This window comes from Cryptotermes secundus, unplaced genomic scaffold (genome assembly GCF_002891405.2).
Source record: "Cryptotermes secundus unplaced genomic scaffold, Csec_1.0 scaffold2, whole genome shotgun sequence".
Taxonomy (NCBI): domain Eukaryota; kingdom Metazoa; phylum Arthropoda; class Insecta; order Blattodea; family Kalotermitidae; genus Cryptotermes; species Cryptotermes secundus.
In genome coordinates this window covers 265,751-291,931 of record NW_019728496.1, presented here as the reverse complement: position 1 = coordinate 291,931, position 26,181 = coordinate 265,751, and the positions used below count along the sequence as shown (strand labels likewise).

Here is a 26,181-nt window from a genome sequence, read left to right as displayed (position 1 = left end):
ATCGTGTATATGTTTTGGGGAATGACGTTTCTATACCAGAATTTGTATTGTTAATATTCCNTTCATGGAGGTAGGCCTAGGCCCACTGGGGCTGTAGTGCCAATGGAAAAAAAAATATATATATATATATATATTCCAGATCCATCAATAGCGTTAAAAAGCAATTATTTTCTATTATAATATTCTGGATTCCAGAGTTCATGTACCTCTTACAGCTGCTGACATTAATATAACTTGGCATTTAAGCGCATTTCCACTAACCTGAGGAACCTGTAAATAACAATTATGTGGTCTACAGACGTTAGTTACCGATATAAAAAGTCGTGAAACAAAACAAGCAAATCAAAAATAACTTACACTGAAAATGTAGTAGCATTGAATAAATGTTCGTAGGTCGTATAGTAGCGCTGGCCTCGAAAACAGGTCCTACAGGTGTGCGATGACATCATCGTGCAAGCATGTTCGTACCTACAACATAGGTTGCCATTACAGAGCTGTCCATGAGGAAGTGGCTCTTCCACCGTCTGTTCAAATTCGTCTGACACCGGAATGGCTTTATCTTCCTGACCTTTCTTACTTTACTTCCTCTGTTTCATCTTGTCTTTCCCCTACTTCCTTCTTCCTTCTGTGGCGCTTCCTCCTCTTTATCTTGTTCTCCTTTCTCATGCCTCTGTTTATTCCTTCTTTTGCTCCTTCTCTTGATTTCTCTCCTGCTTTTCTTTAATTTTCGTCTCCCTTTTGACGTTGCTTCCATTTTTATTCTCTTTCCTGTCTACGTTTTTACTGCTTCCACTCTTCCTGTTCCATCTTATTCTTCTCCTCTCTAATGACTTTTTTCCGCTTTTTCTTTTCTTTTATCCCATCTTTGCTACTTTCTTTTCTCTCTCTGTTCCTTCTTCCTTTTTGTTCTGCCCCTTCTTACTCCTACATATTCTGACCCCTTTCTTTGTATTTATGCCTCCTTTTTCACTTCTTGCGTGCATTCTTAATCATCTCTATTTTCTTCTTTGCCTCCTCCCCCTCCTACCTACCATTCCTTCTTCCCCCTGCTCCTACCTTTATCTTATTTCTGTACTCTTTTCTCTTGTTTCTTCTCCACCTCCTTTGTGTTTCATCTTCCTCTTCTTTTTTGTCTCTTCTCCGACTTCTGTTTTCCTTTCTTGCCTTCTTTATTTCCTCTGTTTGTACAAACTGAAAAGAATACTGTGTGAAATTGACTTTCATTTCATATGGACCCGTTGCAGAAATAAACAAGAAAACCAAATTATATAGCATTTTAGAGAACCCACTCAGTCAAAGGAGAGCCGGGATAGCTGTCGGTATAGCAACTGGCTACGGACTGGATGCCCGAGGGGTTGGAGTTCGAGGCCTGGTAGGGTCAAGAATTTTCTCTTCTCAACGCCGTCCAGACTGGCTCTGGGGTCCACTGAGCCTCCTATCCAATGGGTACCACAACCTATGTGGCATTTATAGTTGACAAAGTGGCACTGGGTCATGTTCTCTCTGCCACTTCTCACTCTATTTTTGCTCCATTCTCTCATTTCTCATCAAGATCTGGTACTCTATGCCCATTTGTAGCCAGCGTACCAAGTGCTGGATCTCACCCCACTTGAAGAACAAGAAGGAAAATGTCTGGGATCCTCATAAAAGAAGTAATGCCACACATAATGTACAACACAGCTTTTATTATAACCTGAATAAACTTCCAATTTACTGAGTTACATGCTTACATCTTGACACACAGAATTATAGAAAAAAAAGTGTTTTTTCAAACATGAAGTTAGAGGTTCAAAGCTGGTCCTTTGAATAAAGGAACACATATGGGTGTGTAGTGCTTGTGAGAGCATTTAGCATATAATGTTCCTGGAATAACAGTGAGAACGAAACATATTGTACACAAAAACTGTTACCATACAGACAGAATGAAATATTAACAAGTCACACAAACTCGGCCTCACACCATGGAGCAGTCAGTCACTTCAGTGTCCGAGTTCTTTATAAAGAACTGATACAGCAGCTCTCAACCCCATCAGACTCGCAATATTAACATGATTGTCTTATCTGCAAGAAAACTCTTCTCACTTCTATGCAGCAGTATACTACACGTATGACATTGACTCTAAAAAGAAAATGTTGCTGGACAATCTGTGTATCACGTTATCATCTCTTAAGGAATACTACAGAACCTATAATTTGTTACATATAATTGTATTTCGGTATCGTCTCTTCTGCAGAACAATTATGAATATATGAATAACCTCATTTCTTTGTCTTCAAACAGTTCTAATCTATGTGGATTGTTTAAATTACTGTATTGCCAGAATGTAATGCTTACTTTCTCTTTCTGAAAAACTGGGCACATATTATGTGTTCTAGTTCAGATCTGAAGCCAACGAAAGAAGTCTCATGTACAATGAGAATGACATGAAGCTCAAAGCTACTGCCTCTCTGGCAACCACTGGCCCTCTGCAGCCTCCTCAAATCTATACTAACCAGTCCACAGTGTATTGTGGTGTATAGACCCACTGCTAAAAGGTGACTCTAAAAATCGACCATTTCTGGCCAATGGCTAGGTAAACACGTTCCCATTGCTAGGCAGCAGATTTTTGATAATGCAACACTTGGACTACAACAATAGAAACAGGGTGTTTCTATGTGATCAGTGCTAAGATGTTATAAGCAAGGGAAAAAGTCAGTTGAGAGTTCAATTGAGTTCTGGACAGGGGGCTGTGAAGAGAGGATCTGAGAGTTTTAAGCTGAAGAATCTCCACTGTTAGAAGCCGTTGCCAGGGAACAGCTGGTGAAAACACAGTAGGCTGGATAAAGGCTTAGTGAGTACTGTGATGATTTGTGAATTGTTGAGGTTAGTGGTGGTGCTGCAATATTACTTGTACTTATGAACTGTGTTATAAGTGGTCAATAAATCCATTCACCAATCCAAACACCATTAACAGTCTCCCCTACAGGTGACAGTATGTTTCCAGGAAAGGTTACCACAAGGTTATCACTATAAACATTACTCTGAACAGAGTGGCTAAATGGTGGGAGGAAAATACAGGAAAGTGTGATGGAAGGGTCAGAGTAAAGGCTCAAAGAAGATGTGGAGGGGGTCAATCCACAGACTGAATACCATGGCCTCAGTACTGGTATATTAACTGAAACTAAAACTGAAAATGTTATTTAATGAAACTAGTTAATATTTTATGTGTTGTGACTATATAAAATATAAAACTGCAATTGGGATGTCTAAAATGAAATGTATTCTTTAACTAAAAAAAAGTAGTGTGCAATGTGTGATAATCAGTAACAGCAAACTTCTGTAAAGAATTACACACAAATAATCAACAAATGATTTGCTTAAGTATTCAGTGTGTTGTGTCCCATATTTACAAGTAATTAAATTTTTTTTTTAAACTGACTTGCTGATATCTTTTTAAATTTAATTTTCAAAATTTGGATGCACATTATATCTTGTGAGAAGTTCACTAAATTCTGGCAAATACGGCAAACAAATATCATAAGGAAGACGTCATACTTTGATCCATGTCATAAATACTTCTTCAGTTTAGTAATGACTCATGAGCTCCTACACAACTGGAAAATGTGCCACAGACATATGAAATCATTTGTGACATTTGAGGATTACGGTCTGATGAGATATAATGCCAATAGGTTCAAAAGTTTCAGAGGAATTTCGGGACTCCATCTTCAAGCTACAATCCTTGATTACCATTCTTTAATGTAAAAAGATTAAGTGTTAGAAATGCAGAAAACAAATTGGGTTATGGTGTCAGCTGGCTGGTTTACTATTAGAATTTATTCAGACTATTTATCACTTTAAGATATGACATTTCATTATTTTCAGTATGATCAGAGGTAGCACGTCTTGCACCTTCTGAGCAACTGCTGCTGATTTTTATGTCATAACAAACTGTATCTCAACTGAGTAACCCAATTTTGTCAGAATACCATAACTTCATCCATGCGCTTTCAGGGGTAAAGAAAATTTAAAATATTAGGAAACTATTAGATTTAACTCTTTACAGCACAATGATCGTTATTAATTGGTTTTAATATCCTTGCTCTCTGCATTTTTCGCACACAGTATACTTCTTTTCACACAATTATCACAACAAAGAGCAATTATATTGCAAAACAGAATTCAGTGGTTTACTTTGCAACAGAGATGCAGTGTGTTGTTTGTGAAGTGGGAATTGACTACTGAAATGTTATTTAGATAACCTTACGTTTCAAAAACTCAGAAGTCAGAATCCAATCTGTACCTGTGTTCAAAATATTGACATCATGAGGGCTTTTAAGGGGGCAAAGTCCAAAAAAATTTTACAAAACTATTATTTCTCTTCTTTTCTCTGCTTCACTGCATAACTTAAAAATACAGAATCACTTACACTAGTGTAAAATGATTAACAGAAAGAAATTCACAATATAATGAATTATGATCATTTATCAATAAGATCAGTAAAGTAAATATCTAATGATGAATTGTTACATATATTAAATTAATGAATTCCATAAATTAAAAATCATAGTACAAAAAAACTAAAAACTTAAATGTTCTCTATATTAGAAGTTTATGTTTTCTTTGCTATGTCATTTTGAGTCATTTCCATTCAGTCTCTTTTCCCTGGAATTCAAGACAGACATACCAATTATACTTTCAAAACCAGTCGTGAATAGGTGTGATTTGAAGATTTTATGTTGATTAACTGACAGACATTTCACAACTTCTCTAATTCCATATGAGATTTCTACTTATCAAACATGCCATGACAGAAAAAACTATTATAATTTCTTTACCACGAGAGTGAAACATCGAATCTTACAAAACTTCCAAAAATAAAATGTTGGATTTCATGGATGTAATGCTGTGTAGTCTGGATTATGAATATGAATATTAAATAGCATTATATCCCAGAAAATAACATTTTTCAGCTATGCATAAGATTACATACCAAAACAAGAACCAATGTCTGTCCTGAGCTATGACTTTATCCCACACTGTATACATAAAGTTTTGTGGACGTGATCATTAGAAGTCTTGATACTGGCAAGGGAAGAGAAACCCATGTTGGCACAATCAAATTGCTGATCTATTCCATTTTTAACTTAATTCCTTCTGATTACTTATATCAGTTTCCATCTTCTCCTATATTTCAATCGAAATCTGTCTCATAATTTCTCTTATGAAAAGTATGATACAAACAGATCCAGTTTTCAAAATGATGCATTTGAAAAAATTCAAGACAATGGGCTATGTGAAAAATAAGAGTCATATTTTTGTAACCATTACCTGAAACATTAAGACCTATGTATGTTATGGTCCAAGTCTTTTGGCTGTGAACATTAAAACGTGGAGAAAATACTGCTGGGCTGAAGGGTGTGAATAGAATGACAGTTGCAGAAGATGTATATGGTTCTATTTATAATTATAATGTGTCGTTTTGAAATAACGGATCCAATACTTCTTATTAATATCAATGTGGTCTTTCAATAAAACAATTGTTTTGTATATATGAACAGTATTTATATTAATATCAATGTATTGGTCTTCCTTCGTGCAAATTAATTTATATATTCACAATAATTAACCAATCTGTCTCAAACTCTTAAATTCCTAAAATTCAACTTCTAATTCTCATTACTTGACTGCCAGCATCCAGAAAATACAGTAAAACTTAACTTCATGAATTTGTCTATAAAAAGGAAAGTGAGATCAATACAATGCATTTATACAGCCTTTAACTTCCGTGGGAAGAACTCCATAAATTTAAAAAAAAATCTGAACTCTGTAGATTTTACTGTGTATCCTTCTGTTTATATTTTCGTATATAATGATCTTCATAATGATAAAAATATAGGATCCAAGAAAGATACACATATATGAATGTAAACACACAATAAAACCTCGATAATCTGACCTAAACTGAACTGAAGGGTGGCTGGATAACCGAAAATGCTGAATAATAAAATTAAAATTAAAAACAAGACGAAATATATCTTCAGAACTTGATTCACAACTGTATCATGAAACAAGAGCATGAAAATAATACTGACATGCTAACATTGTGTCAGCAGGGCAAGGGAGAAAATGTACTGCACCACAATTTCTCCCATCACGACAATTTTTATGCAGGTGCTCAAGTCAAGTTGGATAACATGGAATGTTGCATAACCAAAGGTCAAATTAATCTGGGTTCTACTGTATATATTAACAATTCTCATATCACAAGGTCTGAAAATTCTGGCCATACAAATTTTGTTACAAACCATAATTTAATATGCCACACTCTACAAACCAAGAACTTTCCAGCATTTAGGCAAGTATACCAACTGTTTAATAAAGTGCTATCACCAGGATATGCTTACAATGAGAACATCAGGTTGAGAACCGCTGCTCTAAATAAATCTTATCTAAGGAATTACTGAACTATAAGGAGTCCCACAGACATAAATAAAATGCATGACCATATAAAACACACCAAGTGAATGTTGATATGACATTGGAAAATGTCAGGTCACAGAGTAACTATGAGATTCGTTATGCACGTTAACCTCAGCCTTATAAACTCTTTGTTCTTATTATGAAAATAAAAAGATGAATATGTATACTGACCCTGTATGAAAGTTTTAATACTGTCTGAGTATAATAAAAGAGGCATGTTAGTCATCAAGCCATCTTGATTGTCTTGCAGCGAATTTTAAAGCACTACTGACAGTATCAGAAACATGTCAGTATAATCTGCTTCTCTGCATACAAAGCACTACTGACAGTATCAGAAACATGCCGGTATAATCTGCTTCTCTGCAAACAAAGCACTATTGACAGCATCAGAAACTTGCTGGTATAATCTGCTTCTCTGCATACAAAGGACCGGTGGGATTCTGCACAACATAGTGTGTGAGTCGCGTTGGCAGACATCCGGCATTCAGTTGGTAGAACTCAACCAGCTGAAGGAGGTCATAGAATTTGGTCACGCCACTGTCCAGAGAATAACACACTGAATCTCGCAGTGGGTCCAATACCTGTACAGACACATGATATCACAAAACGTCATTCTTGTCCCTTTTCATGTATTAAAACTGGAGGTATAAAAAACAAATATTATATGAGGGTCGTACTGAAAGTCATGAGCAACAATTTTTTGTAAAGTAACATGCTTTCTTATTGTCAAATACACCACCTCAATCTACAGACCTTTCTTATTTTTCCACATAATCACCACTTCTTTGCACACATTTCTCCCAGCATTCTGGGAGTTTGAAAATTCCCCTTCTGTAAAATTCCGTTCCAGCCATCCTAAGACACTGACGCACTGATTTCTGAATTGCCTCCCTTGTCTCAAAACGTTGTCCATGCAGCTGATCCTTCACAAATCCGAAAAGATGGTAGTTGGAGGATGCCAGATCAGGGCTATAGGAGGGGTATGGAAGAATGTCCCACCCCATCCTTGCAATTATTTCCAATGTGAGGCGAGCGGTGTGGGGCCAAGCGCTGTCATGCAGGATGATGATGTTTCATCCCGGACATTTATCACGCAATGCATGACGGAACTTGTGCAGCATCTGGACATAATGAGCAGCATTGATGGTTTGCCCAGGTTCCAGGAATTCGGCCAGAATAAACCCCTCTGCATCCCAGAAGACTGTGCCCATCACCTTTGCAGCTGATGGCACTGTCTTGCTTCTTTTTTGATGGAGAATGCAAATGGTGCCATTCCATACTCTGCCGTTTCGTTTCAGGCTCGAAATGGTCAAACCAGNATCTTCAAACACTACTCCCACCCGTGCACACACTTCCATAAGCACGCTGAAGTCTCTGGTGAATTTCTGCAGCACGGATTTCCTCTTTCACAAGAAATTCTATGACAGCACACTGGTGAAACGACATATCACTGTCGGCCATTTTGTTAGGAGTGATACTGGTCATGTGATGCAAGCTATTGACATCACAAGACACTCAAGGTTAACACAACAGCTGGTTCCACCTACCACTCTCTTTCGTCTGCTGTTCCCAGGTTGCATGCAAAAAAAGTTACTCATGACTTTCGGTACGACCTACGTATATGTAACTTCTACAGAGTGGCAACTATAAATACAAAAGTAGCAAACTACCAGACTGGAAGGTGTCTAACCCAAAGTATTCTGCTGTTGTGAAAACCTCGAATCTTATATGTGTAGCCTTCAGAAAGAGGAAAATTTAAAAATAAAAGTGTACACCTCGAGACTACACAGTGTTACAACAAAGATGATCATAATGTGATTCTTCACTACAGTGACAATTTCCATGAGAAGCATCTTTAAAAAGTAAGGTGTCATAACACCTGTAAGACCACAAAATAAATTTTCACCATCAAGATCACCTCACACCTTACAGAACTTCTATGAGAAAGCAACCCTAAATATAAGATACCTACTTAATAGACTACTTATAACCTATACGACACGATATTAATTTTCACTGCCACAGAACATATGCAAAGAGTTCCAATCCAGTCAAGTAACCAGCATTATCTTGGCTCAACTCACCCCCTTAAAAAGAGAAAAGTTGAAGAGATTATTGAAATTACACATGCAAGAAAGTTCTCTGTTGGAAACCTGGTCTAGAGGTATGAGAGTTGATCAGAGAGTAAGTTTACAAAGAATATACTTGAAGATTTCTTATTAAAATCCCTGACATGCAAATGTATGGTAATTCTTCTATCATACCACTAATTTCAGATATAGTCTCTGCAAACTGAGATATTTATCACATTAGAGAGTGAGTCTATTCGCTGTAGGTCCTTTTCACTCAGCCATCATTTTAATCTTGTTTTCACACTGTCTTCATTGAGATATTCATTCAGCTTTGGAAAAAGATGGCACTCGCTAGGTGCTATACCAGGGCTATATGCAGGATGCTGTAATTGTCATACAGAAGAAGAACACCTTCCCAAAGAAATATGGAACATTTTAATTCAATGCCTGTGCATAAATGTGTCAATGTTGCACAGTATATTGTTGCACTGATCATGTCTACAAGAAAAATGCCCTTGTGATCTCAAAACATTATAGCTATCAGTCTGATAGAGAACCTCATAATTTTAAACATCTGGAACATGAATAACAACACATTTCCAATCCATGCTGGTGAGTTTTGTCTTCGGGATGTGGTAATATGTCCATGTCTAAGTATGAAGTGAGTATCATAATTTATTTGGGTACTCTCTATTACATTTGTGGTGAGAGACAGAAGTTACTGAATCTTTGAGTTACATAAAAGCAGAAAAATTCTTGATCAGCTGATAAATAAGAGCCTGCTCCATGGACAGAGGAAGTTGATCAGTGTGCTGTGAGAGTGACTAAACCTATACTTACAGGCTGTATCTGTGAATGCAAGACTTTCCCACTGCACTTAAAAGTCAGAACAAAGGACCCAGGACTGCTGCGGCTCTCCCTCACGAGGAACACACTGCAGAACAAAAGAAAGTGACAATGAAACCATGGCAACCATACTGTTCATGCAGTGAGAAATTCAGCTGTTAATGAATATTGCAGAAGTTCTTCATAAAACATTACTCTGAACAAAACAAAGAGCATTTACAGTTACGCTAACAAACTCTCTAAATCTTCCTTGTCACAATCTATTTCTGTAACATACATAACTAACTGCAAGTCCTCCTTGAGAATTCAATAACCAGCCAGCTTGTCAAGAAATTCCCAGCTTTTAGAGAACCCAGAATTTAATTATGGTGCTCAGAAATTTCTGACATTGGACTCTGCCTAGGTGATGTGAACTTAGTCCTCCCACATACACACACATGCATACAAAATCTCTTGAAAATATAGATTTTCATTTGAATGTTATCCTACAATACTATGCCGATGACTTTCCGGAGCAGTCTCTTCCTTTTAGACATTTTGTATGCACTTCTTATCTCCCCTATGCACACTACATGTCTGACCCATCTCATACTCCTCCATATGATCACCCTGATTTGAATCTTCAAAGTGGCTGCTTTAAAACATGACTAGGCACCAAAATAACACATGAATTTTTTATTTCCTGCTTACGACTTATATATATCATAAATCTGTATTTTCAGTTTTTAATTTACAGATTTTTAATATAAAATTTCTCGGTCTTTTGAGACGTTCCTTTTCAATGTGATTCTGCACTTGAACAATGCATGTATTTCAAAATTTTCCAATCTGAGTTATGTATCCAACCCTTTGTAACCCCTTTGACTGACCTATCCTAACAATAAGAATAATTATAGGAGAAGAGTACAAAGTATGAAGCTCTTCTTATGTAATTCTTCTTATTTCCGTAACTCTGAGGTAAAGTTACTTTCTAGCTGAGCAACTATTAGCTTCTCAAGAAGGACCCCTGTTTCATGTAGCTAGTTGGTTGGTTGGTTGATCAGCTAGGCAATTTGAAATATTTCAGGTACTGACCCATCCACAGAGCCACGTCGGCTGATAAGCTGTGTTGCCTGATCCCGTGTCATGCCACTGTGGAACCACGGTTGCGTGATATGTATCCCAGCCTTCAGACCTCCCGCTGACACCCTCAGCAAACTGGGGCCTCGCGTTGATGGCCGCCACCGCCTCTTCCATGAGTAGCCCTCTGCCACAGCAATTGCTTTTGCTTCCTGAGGGTCTTCCACAATACGACCAACACTTCCTGTGAAGTCCATTGCAACACGGGACCGCACACTTTCCTGCATTATACATAATTGGTGCTAATGTGAGTATATTCTTTGATTTGTTTCTTTATTTTTTTTATTGCTAGTGAGGTTGGACTAAGTCCCTTGTACTGTGCCACTTCTGGCCTATTGTACCAGCTCCAGTTGATAGGTGAGGGTGATTGTGGAGCAATTGGCTGACTGAAGATTGGCGGGGGGAAACCGAAGTACTCGGAGAAAACCTGCCCCAGCGCCATTTTGTCCACCACAAATCCCACTCGACCAGACCCGGGATTGAACCTGGGCCGCCACGGTGGGAAGCCAGCGACTAACTGCTTGAGCTATGGTGCAGCTTTCACTGCTGTTACTGTTACCACTTTGTTTGTGCTATAGCTACATCGTACTTGCTATTTTATATTAAACCAAAACTGCATACATCAACCTTTTCTACATATACATACAGATATATGATATATCCAGTTATACATCCATCCAATTGGAAAATACAGCAGTGCTTTTCAGTCTGTTATTTTTAATGTGCACATATAAACATATGTAAATAATGTATGCTATTATATATTTGATACCAGTACAGCTGTTTTGAACATGAAGAATGTATAACTCTGCTTTGTGTCAGGCCTTGAGGCTGGCCACTAGCTCCATTCAGTGGAAGAAACAGATATCAAGACATGTACTCAAAATAGGCTCTGACTGTGTTGTTACATCTCAGTAAATATATAATTCACACTAAGCATCCTGGAACCAGCATATGGTGTGCTGTGTGATTACTGACAGCTGCATTTCATTGTAAAAACACGTCTTCTTGGAAAGGTCATTTCAATGTTGCAACTGTAGCACAGACAGGAACTGACTAGACCACAACTTATTAAAGGAGTAATCATTTTAGGTTTTCAACTGCTGAGATTTTTTTGTGCTAGACCAGACCCAAATGCCGGGAATTTCTAAAAGTTAGAGCAACCCCTATTAATGGCCCTTTTTATGTGACAGATGCTGGAGTTTCTATTTGCCACCCTAGCCCCAGCCCCACCCCCCAGTTCATTTTCTCTGCCCTTTCCATTGCTTTTGCAGGGCCAAAGTTTATGGTAGCATAGTATTCTTAATCTTACTTCTTCCGCAAGTGGCACCATATGATAATCCATCTGCTGACACCCATCATTCCTGGCTAATAAGGAAACAAAAATCAACCAATAAAGAGCCCACGAATTAGTATTACCATAATACTAGCTACCCCTCGTTGGTGTCTCCACCTTATCGTGGTGAGGGTGTTTGAGTATGCCCTGAGAGCTATACCAGCGGTAGCGTAGCTACTGGCATGGCCTCCCTTGCTGGACAGGTCAAAGGGTAGGCATCAGACGAAGAGAGAGACCGAAAACTGATGCCGGAAGCAGCGTCATCAGCGGCGACTTGAAGCACAGAGAAAATGATGCTCGAGATGGTTCAAGTTCGTATAGCAACAGGCGTGACCAGAGTGGTTTGAACGGCTGTTGTACTGCGATGTGGAAAGCGAATGGAAAAACTACCACATTATCACTATTCCTGGATAGTCTCTTTCCAAAAACAGAAGATCACATTAAGTGGAGAAACTGTTTTGGAAGAGGCTGTGGACCTGTCATCTGACAGATTACTCATGAATGAATGAATACTAGCTAGAAGGGAAGGGGTTAATCCTTTTATTCAAAATTCAGTATGGAAAGCTCTATATCAATTTTATATACTCCCACATAATGGGCCCACTTGGTTTTCGGTTTTAGCCTCCTGTTCCCCAGAAATTCTTCACAAAGCCACTACCGCTAAAACTAGCCAGACGCACATTCATCTTGCATGTACTTTTATGGTTTATAAGTGTTTGAACCTAACCTAACCGCTCTGCTCCTCTAGAGATATTCATGGCACTGAAGCTGTCATCTCATAAAAATTAAAGTTGCTCTGTTAGTGTGCTTTAGGTTAGAATGTTTCCTTGTATGTGCTCTTTAGAAGATTAATTACTCTCTATATTATGTTAAATAGCCTACTGATCTTACCAAATACATTTCTTTCAACTTATTTCGTTAATGTATAGTGAATAAGACCTGGGTGCTGTTATGATGTAACACTTACACTAGGTACAGAACATGTGATGCTGTCCATCTGTTGCTTGTTCTTGAAGGCTCGGTAGTTCTCCCGAAGCTGCTTACCATACTGAAACATTAATTTATTCTAAATAATATGCGAACATTGAGTTCCTACTGCACAGTAAAAGCACTATGTCTTCATAGCAGAGACAACAACTAAGTAACGTTATTTAGGGAGATAATGGCTGTTATAACACTCATACATAAGTGTGGGAAAAACGCAAAATTTCTTAATGTTAAAATAGGTGACATTTCCACTGTGTTCTAGAGGGCTGAATAACCCAGGAATCGATGAAGTGTACTGAACAACTGGGGAAGCCCAATTAATTGAAAGTCTGGGGTAATAAATGAATGCCAACCGTATTTCTAACAGTTAGAGGGATAATCATCGGAAGTCACACATGACTGCAGCTAGGTCTGGTTTGGAATACCATATGGTGCGACACGTGTTCACTTTATTATAAACATTCAGAGCTTTCCTGGTTAGCTATAAAATCTCACAGCTCAGCGTATAGTCTGTTGCCAAGGAAAATGAACTCGACTTAGTAGCAGAGACTGTTCAAGCGCCAAAAGTAAATAATGAACACATAAATGGGATATCACTTGTCTGTCGGTCCATATGTTTCATCTTTCAAAATACTGAGCTATTTTTGATGATATCTGGCACTGCCAGTTGTTTTCGGGAATTTAAAATTTCATTCACACCAGTTCAACATAATCGTAAATATTTTTAATATCATAAAACTTTACAGTTCTATCTCAGAACGTTTCAGCACAGAACAATTGCTACATAACATAATATAAAGAACTCATTAAAATAACATGACTTCACTTGAAACATTTTTCAGTGTAATGAAATACATGGAAAAATAATTTTAACTAGGCAGTGTCCAGTCTATAGCGTTACAATAAAAGGCTGTTATCTGCAATAAATGAATAACAAGCCCAATGAGGTGTGTATAACATCAACACTCAGTATAAAACTTTCAATCAGAGGCTTGCCCCTTCTTCCTTCAGGCAGCCCAAATTTGACTTTAACGTTATTAACATTTATCGGCTTAACCGTTTAAAGTCCAGTGGTTATTAACATACCACGACCTTAACATACTGAAAGTCTACATTCTGCCCACAGCATATGTTTCAAATAGTTCTCACAGTAAACAGAGATTACTTGCCTAAACAGCAATATCCCTTGATCTTTGTAGCTGAGATATGACATGTTTTCTGTGGGGTACGAACTGTTCATATATTATTTAGAAGTAATAACGTTAATGGTAACGCTATGGCTAAGGTCAATAAATAAAGAGAGTGTTTCAGATATGATGGTGGGGGGAGGGGGAGCGTTGAGGGGACAAACTCTGAATCATTTGAAGTTTGAGGCTCATCTGAACATCATGCAAAACGTAGTTTCTACCTCACAGAAAACATACTGCATTTCCATTACAACGTTCAATTAAGTAATGCTCTTTCGGAGATAATCGCTGTTTATTGCGAGATTCAAAAGAAACCCATAGCTGCACTCTGCGGGAAACATATTTAAGGGGCAGGGCTGTATCCAAGTTCAAGGAAACGTTGCTAGAAAAGTACTCTCCATTATCGTGTTTGTTGTGCTTGGGGCAGAACATCTGACGCTCGCTCTTATCACATGTTATGCAAACCTGAGAGATTATCGGTGGGCGGGTGCAGTCACCGCTCCTTTGTTTGCCATGGGCAAAATCAATGACAAAGGAGGTAATTTTAGTAACAAAATAAGTTAATGTTTGCCTCAGTGTAGATCACCGGTACGGGACGTACGAGTTTCTGTGACGATAAACCTTCATGAGCTGCTCTAAGTTCGTTATTGTGCATTGGGGCGCGCTAATATGTACCTTATTGCTCGGATAGTTAACACAACTAAATTCTTGGGATTTATCGCGAGGCAAACTTGTTCTTTGTATCAGTATTCGAATATTCTTCCGTCGGCGAGTACTCCGGAACATGCATCCACACGATGGTCTGTCTTTTCCGACTTCCTGTACATTCCCCCCTACCACACAAGCAATATGAGTCCTTCTCATCCATCTATCGGCATATCCACAATCAACATTCCACTTTATCTGTCCGTTTACAGAACCACCTATCTGTATGCTCATATTAATAGCATTCCTTTTTTTTTTTAATTCGCTAAGTGGGGGGTGGAGTGCAACTGGGTCCACTCGGCACAACGGTCACTGACTGTCCTAGTGTAGCCTGCCTCGGGTGATTATGATGATGGAGAATTTGGTGGAATGAAGACTGGCAGGGGAAACCGAAGTACTCGGAGAAAACTCGCACCCGCGCCACTTTGTCCACCACAAATCCCACTTGACCAGACTCTGGGATCGAACCCGGGCCGCCGCGGTGGGAAGCCAGCGACTAACCGCTTGAGCTATGGCGCGGCCTATAACATTCCTTCCTCCCTTCCTCGGTTAATTGGTTTACCTTCTGTATATCCGCAAACGCCAATCTGCTTTCATCTGTTCGTTAATTCATGCGTCCATTCGTATGCGTACTAACAACACTGTACATACTTCCGTCTCCTAGTACGTATATACGTATATCTGTACGTTCGTCCACAAGCGACAGTCTACAACGACCGCCTATCCCAATACTCAGTAGTCAGAAGGTATGACTCACCTTGGCGAGCCTCATTGCGGTGAGCCAGCAGGTTCTGGCGCGCTCCGACTCGCAGGCCAAGCAGCGCAGAGCTTCTCGCCCGCCTGCCAGGCACAGGCCAAATTCTGTAGGCGCGCGGAACTGGCTCCGGGCGTTCAGAGCAGTGTACACGTTGCAATCCGACAGCCTTGCCAGCACCTGCAGGTCCGATGCATCACCCACCTGCAAGGAAAGTCCAATACTGTACTGGATATACTTAAGAAAATCATGAAAGCCGTCCAGCTGTAAATTGTTATTCGAATCCAAAGTCGACCAAACCACAGTGACCATTCCCGACAGTCACTACACCAAAGAAACAAAACGTAAAAAAGGTAAAAGTTGTCCCTATGATTAACTAATTAAGCACTACGCCATGAAGGCGTATGGGCGAGTGGATGTACAGATCCACATTTTCTTGACCTCGGCAGTAGTTTGAGGTGAGTAGTCAGCTTCATGCCCCGGTCGCTTTACCCCCGAGGAAAGAGCCCCCGGTACCCATTGGATAGGTTTTGAGGACCTCGGAGCCGGTTTGGACGTGTAAAAGAGAAAATTCTTGACCCTACCCGGACTCAAACTCAGACTCCTTGGTCGTCCAGCCCGTAGCCAGTCGCTACACCGACTATGTTATCCCGGCAAAGAAACCAAATTTAAGGTTGTGACGTAACATTAGTTGTTGTACTGACGGAACACTGATTATACTATCATGACTCAGTTTTGAGAGCCTCAGCTATAATAGAAGGGTGTACTCGTGAAGATAAGGATTGAGAGCTCTATTTCGCAACCTGCCCCTTACATTACTGCATATCTGTCCTTTTATTTTGCATTATCCGGAATACCTTCTTGTACCTTGACGGATTAAGCTCACTGCCCTGTTCCCATTCAAAATTAATGCTGAAAATAATGCAGTCGTGCCTGGCTGACCCGAACGAGGTGAACAGCCGGCTTGTCATGCGACATTTATGAAATATACTGTATATACTAAGGCCACGAAAAAAAGTCCGGCAGTTGGTGGGGACTGCGGTGTTCCATTCTTCCTGCTTACGCTAGTATTCCCCTTGACACATAAACTAATCCGAAGTCCCTGTCGCTAACGAAGTTTTTGACGTGACTGTCACTGCCAACATTCATGTGAAGGGACTGGCCCTATAACTGGAGGGGAATACAGAGAAGTAGGCTGGAGGGGGAAAGCTCAAATGACATGCTGAAGGTTTCGAGCCATGGACTTCTTTCCGCGGCCTCGGTATAGCAAGTAGTCTTGTCCCGTGAATCGGACGGCAGGCAATACCAGTCGCTTCAAACTCCGATGGTGCGACACTGTTGCTGGAGGCCAGCTCAGGCTTCAAACATTTATCGAAACGCGAACAATCACCTAATGCATTTTCCATCATTTGTTTTACTTTTTGGTATCCGGTCACGCGATATACTGCTAGGCCCTAGCAACGCGTACGTCATTCTGAATATTGCTAGGGTATTCTGTTGTTCTATGTTGTTTCGGGTGACGAACAGACAAATCTTGCTCCGGCACTTAAATACCATCCAATGAGTTAAGGACTTCAATAATTATATGATTGTTGTATATTAATATGTTTTTTATGTTGAATATTGTTTTACCGAACGTCCTAATTGACTGATTATAACCCTTGCTTCGTATCCAGGAAGTCTTGAGTTTCAATCTCTGACCTAAGACTAGCTATTTTACTTAAATGACCTTCTCGATCGGTCGTCTGTTGAAAAGTAACGGCACATAAAAAGGCCATTCATTGTTTCAACACGACAGCTACGTCATCAATAAGCACATTGTTTATTACTTGTTAACGTCTTTTATAGCACTGTCATTCTGCACAGATAATTACTCTCACACTTGCTTCTCCTTTCTTATTTGCTGGGCTGTCCTGTATGAGATTGTGCAGTTTCAGCTTTAGATATTTTCCTTCGATGAAATTCTGTAGGCCTATAGTACATTTGTGTGTTCACTCCTGTTTGGAAATGCATAAACTGCTTCTGAATTACGTGTTTTCACTTCTTCGGATTCGAGCACACGTTTTCAGGGGCTCAGTTTCGTCTTACACTAACAGAAACGTACAGTACATCTATGGGTTTATTTACAGATTCTTTTAAAGAAGGCATTTAAAAAATACATTGCTTTAGACCGTAACATGCCTAATATTAGGTAAGACCAACGATTCGACAAGCCTAATAGTGTTTCCCGGTCAGGGCCCTCACACATCTCAGAGAGCGGTCATAGGTTAGTATGGGGCATTGGCGGACAACCGAAGAAACCCAGAAAATCTGGCCCAGTGCCACTTCGTATATCACGAATCCCATATCGCTGAACGGGATTGAACCCAAACCTTCATGGTGAGAAGCCGGGGGTTCAACAGGTCTATCTATGGCACGTCTCTGGAAGATGAGCTGTCCAAAAAATCCGATAAAATTGGATCTGAAGTTCTGTAAACGAGAAGCAAGAACGCCTACAAAGGATGTTTCCTTGCTATACAGCAAAGACAGAGAAGTTGCCGTGGTTGCCCGGCGTGCCCTTGACCGCGTAACGCTGCACGTTTCGAACTAAACGTTCGATGTTGCTTACGTAAAAGTGGAGCGAAGTTGTACTCGTCATGATGGCGAATATGAGGGGAGGAGGTAAAGCTCCATGTGTTCTTAGCCTCAACAGAGACGAGTGGTAAGCTTTATGTTCTGGCTATTTCAACACCGATAAGGGTTTCTGGATGAAGGACTTCGGGCGGACCCTGGAGCCGGTCTGGGCCGGACGACGGAAACAGAAATTACTTCCCTTATCCGGTCAGTTGGTCCTCAGTCTTCCACTGTGCTGATACATCGAGATTCATATCTTTATAGACAGAAAAATAATTTATAAAACAGTAATTACAGAACTGTGTGTGTGACTGTGCCCCTTAAGCCATTTTAAGAAATTTAAACAATTTAATCTAGGGCGGTGTAGGGTTGTAACAGTTTAATTCGTACTCACCCATCGCTAATCATCGTTTTTCTATATCATTCGACGTTATATAACGCCTGCAGTTGAAGCAGCGTCGTTAAGTGGCATAAAAATCAATCAGTCGTATTACCATACATAATTCGACCTTACATAATACTGTATTTTACTGAGCATTACAGAACCAAAACAGTTGATGAAATATTGTAAAATTACCATCCGTAAAATCCACCCACAACGAAACCATAAAAATTGTGATTTTTCATCGTAGTTGAGTGCATGTGGTGATTCATTAAAAGCCTGACCAAACACTGATTAAACGTTTGAAGTATGGGGAGAAACTGCATTTTTATGAGGAGGAAACTGATGTTTCCAGACAGGGCCTGCTCCTCCTGGTAAACAGTAGGTTGGTGGGGGGGGGGAGCGTCGGGAAGTGAAGAATGAAGGGAGGTGAACTGCTTTGTGATTATGGAGCAAAGTAGCGCAGGATCTTCATTATTAGAACGGACTATTTTACATTAACGAAGCACGAAGTCCACCTGAATCATATTTAAAAGTTGATTTCCTACCTCACAGAATACACATTGCGTGTCCATTACAAAGACCAGCTGGTTAATGCTGTGCAGGGAGATAACCACTGTTTGTTCTGAGACTCGTATGAGACACACAAATGCATTTTGTGGCCACAGTATAGCTTTGTTCTGCGTTAAAGCAGATGGTACACATAGTAACCACAGAGCTGTAAAAGATTAAACAACAAATGAACATGACTTCGCCCACACCCGATTTGTGTATTGACTTCGCTTCCGTCACCCCCCCCCTTCCCTCACCGCGTTACTTTAAACCCAAGCAGTTGGTTGGGACTTCGACTCCTCGGTTTCATTGGCTGTCTGTCACCAAGTGGCTTTAAAGTCACATAAAATGTTTAAAACCAGAATTTTGGGTTCAACTGAACTGTTCGCTTCTGAGAACGCCAGACTTCCGGTTTGTCCGGATACGACTCCCTGCTGCACCGGCAGGTGATATTGACGTCCTAAAGCTACAGGTTCCCCGGGTAACTGCAAGAGCGGCGCAAGCACTTCAACCAATTTCCCTCTTTCCCCGGAATTACTGTAGCATTTGTTTGTACAGTACATTCACTAGAGTAGGATATTATGCCATGTTGTAGATGTTTGGATCTTTATTTCTTGCAGCGGAGATCCGGGTTCAATTCTGGGTGACTTGAAGATTCATGGGGGAGGGGGAGTTGCATTGGAGCAGGTTAGCCTCCGAGAATATTCGGTTTTCTCCTGCTAATCACCATTCTACCATTGCTCCATGTTCACCCTTACCATCCACAGAGGTTATGAATCTATCAGCAAATATTCGGGTGGCTTTTGTAACTGAAGTGCAATGTTTTCGGCGTGGCAGGAATTGAACACAATTCTTCCTCATCATGAACTCTCATGTGCATTTCTTCCTATGTATTGTTAAGAATTTCTGTCTTTCTTTATCCCAAAGAATCCAAACCTACGGTCTTTGCAATTTACAGAGTTGAGTAATAACTTTTGCCACCAAAAATATCTCTCTTATGTAAGTGAATGCATCACTAAACGACTACAACACTGTTTTGCTGCTGAGGTCTATCACTTCGAGACTCTCATGGAGCTGAGCTCTTCTTGAGAAACCGTAAATTGTGCAGCAACACAAGAATTTCCCAGCATTTTGTGGAACCAGAAAATTCATTATCGTGTTCACGAGAACCCTCCACTGGTCCCTATCCTTAGCTAAATCAATCCAATCCATCCCATCCCATCTAAGATCCATTTTAATATTGTCCACCCCCCTATGCCTTGGTCTTTCCAGTGGTCTCTTTCCTTCTGGCTTTCCCACCAATATTCTATATGCATTCCTCTTCTCCCCCATTCGTGCTACATGCCCTGCCCACCTCATCCTCCTTGACTTGATCATTCTAATTACACTTGGAGAAGAGTACAAGTTATGAAGCTCCTCATTATGCAGTTTTATCCAACCTCCTGTCACGTCATCTCTCTTCGGTCCAAATATTCTTCTCAGTATCACTACGAGAATCTACTGTAAAATATTTTAAACTTAATTATAAATTTCAATTCGAGAAGAAATAATAATAACAGCCTGAGTTTTTGTACTTTCCGTCTGTGATCTTGAATGACCTTGCGCAATGCAGTCTGACACTGGATTCGTCTCTCTCTCCTCTGCGGCGTTCGCTACGGAAAGTGCGGAATGCCATTTACAAAATCCAAGGTGACCTTGATATTTCCATAATGCCTTCGTGCACAAAAAAAAGTATGTCTCCCTCATCGTATATGCTCTCTGATACTAAGCAAGTTTTGTCAGAAACAAAAAATATGGGAGACACTTCATGTAAATGTAAAGTCTGCATAGTGGGGGCGGATTCCAGCTGGTCCACTCGGCACGGCGGCCACTGATTGGCCTACTTTACCTGCCCCGGGAGACTGACGATGGAGAATGTGGTGGAATGAAGATTGGCGGGGGAAACCGAAGTACTTGGAGAAAACCCGCCCCAGCGCCACTTTATCCACCACAAATCCCACTTGACCAGACCTGGGATCGAACCCGTGCCGCCGCGGTGGGAAGCCAGCGATTAACCGCTTGAGCTATGGCGTGGCCTTAAATGTAAAGTTACCCCTGTCTTTAATTAATTAAGCATTATGCCATGAAGACATATAGGTGAGTAGTCAGCTTCACACCCCGGCCGCTTTGCCCCAGGAAAAGAACCCCCTGTACCTACTGGATAAGAGGCTACCTGGACGCTGTGGAGAAGAGAAAATTCTCGCCCCCTACCGGGAATCGCACTCCGGCCGTCCATCCCGTAGTCTGCCGCTGTACCAACTCCATGTGGCAAAGTTATTGCCATGCTCTGAATACTTCTGTCTTGTCAAGGTAGAATCTAGCTGTGATGTATATTTTGGTATATTCTTCTTTCGAAACTTCCTGCCGTTAGGAAACTTTGACAATTTTTCTTATCTTCAAGCCATAAGACAACTGTATAATGTAATACTCGTGCCAACATATCAAGTAGAAAGCCATTCTCCGATGAACTATATATATTGTTCCAAATGCATCTCCTGCTACCTTATGCATCCCTCTGGTCATGATACAGTTACTGCAAGAGTGCCACAGGTGTCGCAAGTTATGTTTCCTCCAGTTTTCTTGCATTCTCTTCAAAACAATCTTTCTTGCTTTTCACCAATACAGATTATGTAACGAGGCCTTCAGTACCGACACTATACAGCATTTCAGCTATATGTTAGATAAGTTTTGTATTTATTTCTTTTGTAGTTTGTGAGACTTCGGGGTTCTCACAACGGTGATTATGAAGATCAATGTCTTTCTGGGTTTTCCGACGTGTCAGAGAAACCTGCTGCTTCCATATTCAAGAAAGGCGCGGCAGGTTCTCTAAAACGAACTTAACAAACTACACAATGTCATATCCATTGAGGTTCTCACACCGGAGGTTATGAAGAGCCCCTGTCTTCTGGGATATAACACCTTATAATCCGTTGAAAGTCTACTGACGTTTCGGAGAAACATGTCGCCTTAATCTTCAGAGTCGAAGACTAAGCCAAGACCAGCAGAGTTTTCTTGCTTCCTGCTTCAGGCTGATCTCTTGTTTGGCTTATTCTTCGATCCTGAAGATGGAGGTGATATTTTCCTCCGAATAGCCGGCTGACTTTCAACAGACTACAAGGCGTTATATCCCAGAATACAGGACTGCTCAATCTTGATTTCTTTTATTTAATGACTCTGTCAACATGCCAGTTCATATATAGTATCGAATAATAGGATGTTTGATAGATAACAAACAGGAAAGGATTTAGAAGGAAGCGGTTGTGGTATTAAGGTAGTGTCCCGGAAATTGTCTGGAAGGACTGAGGTAAGGATGAGCGTCACAGAACAGCAGTACATGAACACTACGGTTCAAGAATAGCCAGCCTGCTGACTGATGAGAAGTGACACTTCCAGCTCGGCTTTGTACATCCACAAGGACCGACACTTTATCGAACCAGATCCAGAGAACATGGCCTGTCACGTCCGGCTGCCAATTTTTGCAGGCTTTGTACCTTGACCTTTCGACCGCCTTGGAAGCGCAACATGTTGCCTCATTTACTCTGAAGGTCTGTTTTGAAATGGAGACCTCGAGCACTTGGAACAGAGCTTCGCTTCCGATTGAACTCAGTGTTTCAGAAGATTTCTAGCCACAAGCACATCATCAACGCTACATAACGTGTCATTATATAGCAAAGGCAAAGGCGTCCCTCTGCTTAATTAAGCACCATACTAGGCACTAAAAGGACGTGTCTGCAGTTGATTGAAAGACACGTCGAACTATAGGACGATTAGTGAATACTGAATTAGAGAGGATATAGGAAGCAGCAAGCCAATAGTCGCTCAAATAATCAAGAAGAGATCCCCCCCTTTTGAGAAACCAGAAGGGTCATTACCGTGTTCAAATGAGTCCGATACAGGCCACTGGCCTAAGCCAGATAAATCCAATGTGCAGTCTAAACTCACTGTTTCTTTATGATCCATAGCTCAAGCGGTTAGTCGCTGGCTTCCCATCGCGACGGCGCGGGTCGGTCAAGTGGGATTTGTGGTGGACAAAGTGGCGCTGGGACGGATTTTCTCCGAGTACTTCGGTTTCCCCTGCCAATCTTCATTCCACCAAATTCTCCATCATCATAATCACCTGGGGCAGGCTACAATAGGCCAATCAGTGGCCGCCGTGCCGAGGGACCCACCTGGACGCCACCCCCCACTAAGCGAATTAAAAAAAATCCTCTTTAATATTACCCTACCATCAAAAACAACTCTTGCTCCTACTCTAATGTATGGGACACTGTTCCCTGTCTCGGAATTGCCCTCTCGGACCTATTCAAATGGAATCGCGTGAGACGGCGTACCCAGGTCCTGTGATGAGGTCACCTCTCCAAGTGATATAATTGCTGTTTTAAGACAAGGCAAGAGACCACGGTTCACCTAGCCTTAGAAGCGCAAGAAGTGTATGTTGGCAAGCGTGTGTATGAATAAACGATCAAGTTTCGTTTAAAAAGGAAGAAAAAAGTAACCACAGTCCTGAAGTGTTGCCAGATCACATAAGGAAAGGCAGAGTACCCCCAAGAGAAGTTAAATGCCATCCACGTTCAAAGGCACGGATATTCTGAACTCAACGATCTTCATTGCTTTCTACTGTTTTACCTCCTCACTACTTTGCTGTACCGTTCATATCGCTATAAGATTAAAGGGGAACCTCGTTGCAATCTTTAAACAAGTCTTAGGAACTTGCTTCACCATTTAACCAGGCCAGTCCATTGATTTCAAACACGCTTACCTACTGGTATCGTTATATGCATGGCAAACTCCAACTGTCTGTGCCAGGTTTCATTTAAGACTACAAATGAGTTGCTTCTATTGTCTGTGTTTCCATGGTAACAATTTCCACTGATAGAGCAATAAGAAGGAATTTACGAAATTGGAAGCACAGACGGCAGGGAACGGCAGTCGTCAGCGGTTATGAAACATCGGAACGGAAACAAAGGCCAGAGGGAAAAGACGGGACGATTAAGGAGACAGAGGAGAAAGTGGAGCAGCACAGAAGGAAGAATGAGAAGATAAAGGAAATGAGGAGAAAAGGAAGAATGAGAAGATAAAGGAACTGAGGAGAAAAGGAAGAATAAGAAGATAAAGGAACTGAGGAGAAAAGGAAGAATGAGAAGATAAAGGAACTGAGGAGAAAGGAAGAATGAGAAGATAAAGGAACTGAGGAGAAAGGAAGAATGAGAAGATAAAGGAACTGAGGAGAAAGGAAGAAGAGGACAGAGAACGAAGCAGGAGCAAAATAAAAAAAAAAAAAGACATGGCCGGGGAGAAGGCGGCGCTGAACTAGCGGCAGAATAATAAAAAGTAAATGAGAACAGATAATAATAATCTCTGTATACAGAAAACTAATAATGATGATAAGCGAGATTATGGTACCTCGGTGGGCCGGTAGCGTGCTGCGCCCCCTGGTTGCTAACAGCAAAAATTCTGTCGATAGGTGCATAGCCAGTGGTCAGCTGTCATTTCCCTTAAATAGACTTAATTTAACAGTTTCTTGAACATGTATTTTGTACTCTTTTCAGTGTTTGATGTAATGACTGGATTGTGAGCTCGGGCAGTGCGATGTTGTTATTATTATTATTGTTATTGTTATTGTTATTATTATTATTATTTTATATTAGCAGCAGTAGTAATGGACCATTATTCAAAGGACTCGGTTCCACCACAATTAGGATTAGCTCTCTCCCGGAAACTGGACGAGGCTGTGCGATCCTTTGGAGTTAGAGAGGTTCTTGGTTTCCTGCTACTAGCCGTATGTACATAGTAGTGGTTAGAGAGAAATTGGGGGTATTTGGTTGAGGCACTATGTTACAAGCCAGAAGGTCGCGGGTTCGAGTCCCGTTGAGGTTTTTGTTTTCAATTTGCCTAATCCTTCCAGCAGCACTATGGCCCTGGGGTCGACTCAGCCTCTAACAGAAACGAGTACCAGGAATATTGCTGGGGGTAAAGGGCGGCCGGCGCTGACCTCACCGCCATCTGTGAGCAGAATGTCTAGAAAATGTGGGAGCCTCGACGTCTCAAAACCCTATGGACCTTCACGGCCTGTCATTCATTCCGACAGCATTTAGTGAAACATTCTGAAACACTGAGATCTTGGCCTGCTTGCTAATTTGTACGGTAGCTACCCGGCTGTCAAAGCGATGTGTTAGCATTGCAGTATGAAGTACCAAACTATATTACAGGCTATAGAAACTGACAACTGCCAACATATGGAGGCTTGCCTCGAAGTCTAGATCTGTACTTCCGGCTGTCCACGTTAAAGTTCGAACTGTTGGATGAAAAGCAGACCAGTTCTCTGACGCTCGGTGCGAGCAGCTTAAGTCAACAGAAAATAAGAAGAGCTCTCTCTACAAGGATGTAACGCCATGCAGCCCGTCGAAGGTCAAACAACGTTTCGGAGGACGTGTCGACTCATCATGGCTTATTCTTCGACCATGAAAATATAGAGGCGTTATATCGCCAAGACGGAATTCTCCATAACCACCAACCACAAATGTGCACTGCGAAGGTTCGAACTCGCATTCTCAAGGACGAAAATCGCCGCAAGAAGTAAAACCTGTTTGTATAGCATGCCGGCCAGGTGACTCTCCATTGTCCAAGCAGGAAACCAGCTCAGGTCGGACGGATCAAGAGTGTAAGTACTTCTAGCTGCAGTTCCGCGAAAGTGACGAAAAATCGGGAAAGCGGCTGTCGCGCAGCGAAGGACAGTCGTGCCTTAGCTGGGAATTAGAGCGCGGGACATCAAAGCTAATGGGTTATCTCGGGTCGTGTTGCTTTGCGAGGACGTCAGACAACATCTGCACAGCCCGTCGCTACGAAACAAGTTCTGTTCCGGCTGATCAGGGCTTCACTGATTATGAACAGGGCCCGGATTTTGATGACACGTCATCTTTTTTTCCTTGTATCCTATGCGATGCTCTTAAATATATAAATCTCGGATATGAGCTGCTGGTTACAGAATTGTAAATTTTATAGGTATTTTTTTGGAAAATTTTTGCAATTTTAAGGGTATTTCTTGTCATTTTTGGCCATTTTAGGGAATTTTTCTTCATATGTTTTCTGAAATGGGAATAATATGGAAGCGAAGTGTTCTTTCTTT

General features: G+C 40.8%; 1 protein-coding gene across 5 annotated transcripts in view; it reads right to left on the bottom strand.

Moving 5' to 3' along the window:
- Positions 1–1,665: 1,665 nt before the first annotated feature.
- Positions 1,666–26,181, bottom strand: part of LOC111865116 (growth factor receptor-bound protein 10) — a 129,533-nt gene continuing 105,017 nt past the window's right edge. For all 5 annotated transcript variants that reach the window (XM_023852851.1, XM_023852852.1, XM_023852854.2 and 2 more), the window contains 5 exons: positions 15,473–15,673; positions 12,804–12,884; positions 10,456–10,721; positions 9,376–9,469; positions 1,666–7,044 (listed from right to left, as the gene is read on the bottom strand). In XM_023852851.1, coding sequence (XP_023708619.1) covers positions 6,850–7,044; positions 9,376–9,469; positions 10,456–10,721; positions 12,804–12,884; positions 15,473–15,673 — 837 coding nt within the window. In that variant the 3' untranslated portion in view covers positions 1,666–6,849. The remainder of the gene's footprint in view (positions 7,045–9,375; positions 9,470–10,455; positions 10,722–12,803; positions 12,885–15,472; positions 15,674–26,181) is intronic.